Source organism: Arachis hypogaea, chromosome 10, assembly GCF_003086295.3.
Source record: "Arachis hypogaea cultivar Tifrunner chromosome 10, arahy.Tifrunner.gnm2.J5K5, whole genome shotgun sequence".
In the NCBI taxonomy this organism is placed as follows: domain Eukaryota; kingdom Viridiplantae; phylum Streptophyta; class Magnoliopsida; order Fabales; family Fabaceae; genus Arachis; species Arachis hypogaea.
In genome coordinates, this window is record NC_092045.1 from 110,047,380 (window position 1) to 110,049,446 (window position 2,067).

A 2,067-nucleotide genomic window follows, 5' to 3' on the forward strand; every position below is an offset into this window, starting at 1 on the left:
CAAATTTATTTTTATGACTTTATAATTTTCTCTCAAAATCCATACAACTTCGTATTTTTCACATTTTCATTTGTCCACTTATAATTCTTTTTGCAACATAAAATATTCTTTAAAATAGTAATATCCGGTCTCTCTTACATATGTTATATTATATTCTTTTGTTGTGCATCATATACATTTTTGAATGAATTAATAGTCAATTTCGTCTCTGAAAGATATTTCGATCTCTATTTTCGACTCTGAAAGTCAAAATTAATCAAAATAGTCCTCCAAAGATACATTACCTGATCACGTTCGTCCTTCCGTCATCTCCGTAGCTGAGTTGGCAAATGTCCACTGACGTAGGCTGTTAACTGCTAAGGTGGGAAACGCCAGACTATAGCATGTTGTTGATGACAAGATAAGTCTTATTTAAGACGTCAAATTAGTCCTTGGAGTGGATAAACCCTAATCCCAATTTGAATGATAAATACATCGCTGTGAACACTTTCGGTGGTAGTAGAGGTAAGTAGGAGCCGTAATCCCTGGCTGGCTGACTGGATGGAGATAGGAAATGGTGGTTGTGGTGGCGGTTTGTCACATGCATCGTACGACAGTCATGGATCTAGTGGTTCGATGCGAAGGAGGAGGGTGAATTCTCGTGACGGATCATTTGATCGAAGGTTACCTCTGCCAACTTCAGTATTCCAAATTCGCCATACATGTCGAGCAGAGCTGTTTCCAATACCAGATGAGGTAGAAAGCCTTTCCTTATGGCAAGTCCATGGATAGTCTTACCCTATAAAACAGCTCCTAGTTGTGCACAGGAAGGAAGCAGGTTTATGAGTGTGACATTATCAACAGCCAATTTATCATCCTTGAGTATATTCATTCAAAGAATCAAAAGCCTGAATTGGTTGACCGCTCAGAGCATAAGCACCAATCATTGCATTCCAAGCAACAATGTTCCTCGAAGATATACTATCGAAAATCTTCTCTGCATAACTTAACAACCTACACTTGCTGTACATGTCAAGAAGCGATGTCTGGACCATAACATCTAATTCAAAACCCATCTTGAGCGCATAGCAATGCACTTCTCTTCCCCATAAATTATAAAAACAATGAGAACATGCCTCCAGCGCATTGATTAAGCTGAACTTATTGGAGCGAATCCCAGCCTGGAGCATCGTCCTAAACCACTTTAAAGAGGTGAAATATTGTTGGACCATCAAATACGCACCAATCATTGAATTCTAAGAAACCAAGTCTAGAAGAGGCATTTTCTCAAACAACTTGACTGCAGAATCAATGTGACCAAACTTGCAAACATAAAGATCCTCAGCCAAGCCCATTTTAAACAAGCTCCCATGAACCTTTTCGCCTTCTCGGAAATCCAACAAGCCACCACAAGCTTTGAGGACAAAAGGGTATGTAAAATGATCGGCAGGAACCCTTTGAAAGCGCATTGTGAGATACAAGTTGAGAGCATGTAGAAAGAAGCCGTTATCCGTATAGCCTCTTATCATGAGGTTCCAATGAAAGGTGTTTAAGTGAGACATTTTGTCGAACAGGGAGAGTGCATGTTGCATAGACCCAGATGACACAGTATCAACTAGTGCCCTTGAAAGCCGAGACAAAGAAGAAGATGATGAAGCTCTGGAATGGTTGTGGGAGTGAGCAAAGGTGATGGTGGGTTTCTTGGAGCGTTTATGGTGAATAGGGGGAGTGGTGTTGGTGGAGCTGAGAAAAATGGGTTTCTACAGAAACGACGTCGTTTTTGTTCTCTGCCACCTTGGCAGTTAACGGTCCACGTCAGTGGACGTTTACCAACTCAGCTACGGAGATGACAGAAGGACGAATGTGATCAGGTAAGGTACCTTTGGAGGACGATTTCTATTAATTTTGATTTTCGGGGACGAAAATGGAGATCGAAGTATCTTTCAGGGACGAAATTGACTATTAACTCATTTTTTAATATTAGATTATAAGATCTATCATTTTTAACTTATTTTTACTACATATTCACTATTTCATGTCTAATTATGCTTAACAATTTTATTATGAAGTTTATCAATTATATTTTAT

At 39.3% G+C, this 2,067-nt stretch overlaps 1 protein-coding gene across 1 annotated transcript; it reads right to left on the bottom strand.

Annotated features, from left to right (window-relative positions):
- Nucleotides 1-851: 851 nt before the first annotated feature.
- Nucleotides 852-1,541, bottom strand: LOC140175761 (pentatricopeptide repeat-containing protein At4g35130, chloroplastic-like). Its single transcript, XM_072204311.1, has 2 exons — nucleotides 1,245-1,541; nucleotides 852-1,160 (listed from the first exon to the last, which is right to left on the bottom strand). The coding sequence occupies exons 1-2, from the start codon at nucleotides 1,539-1,541 to the stop codon at nucleotides 852-854; spliced, it is 606 nt and encodes a 201-aa protein (XP_072060412.1).
- Nucleotides 1,542-2,067: the final 526 nt, after the last annotated feature.

Bases quoted from the DNA above. Each gene is read 5' to 3' on its own strand.
- LOC140175761 (XM_072204311.1), bottom strand. From the start codon at position 1,541: ATGTCTCACTTAAACACCTTTCATTGGAACCTCATGATAAGAGGCTAT. The intron at 1,161-1,244 runs GTTTCTTAGAAT...ACGATGCTCCAG, and splicing joins AAATGCCTCTTCTAGACTTG to GCTGGGATTCGCTCCAATAA.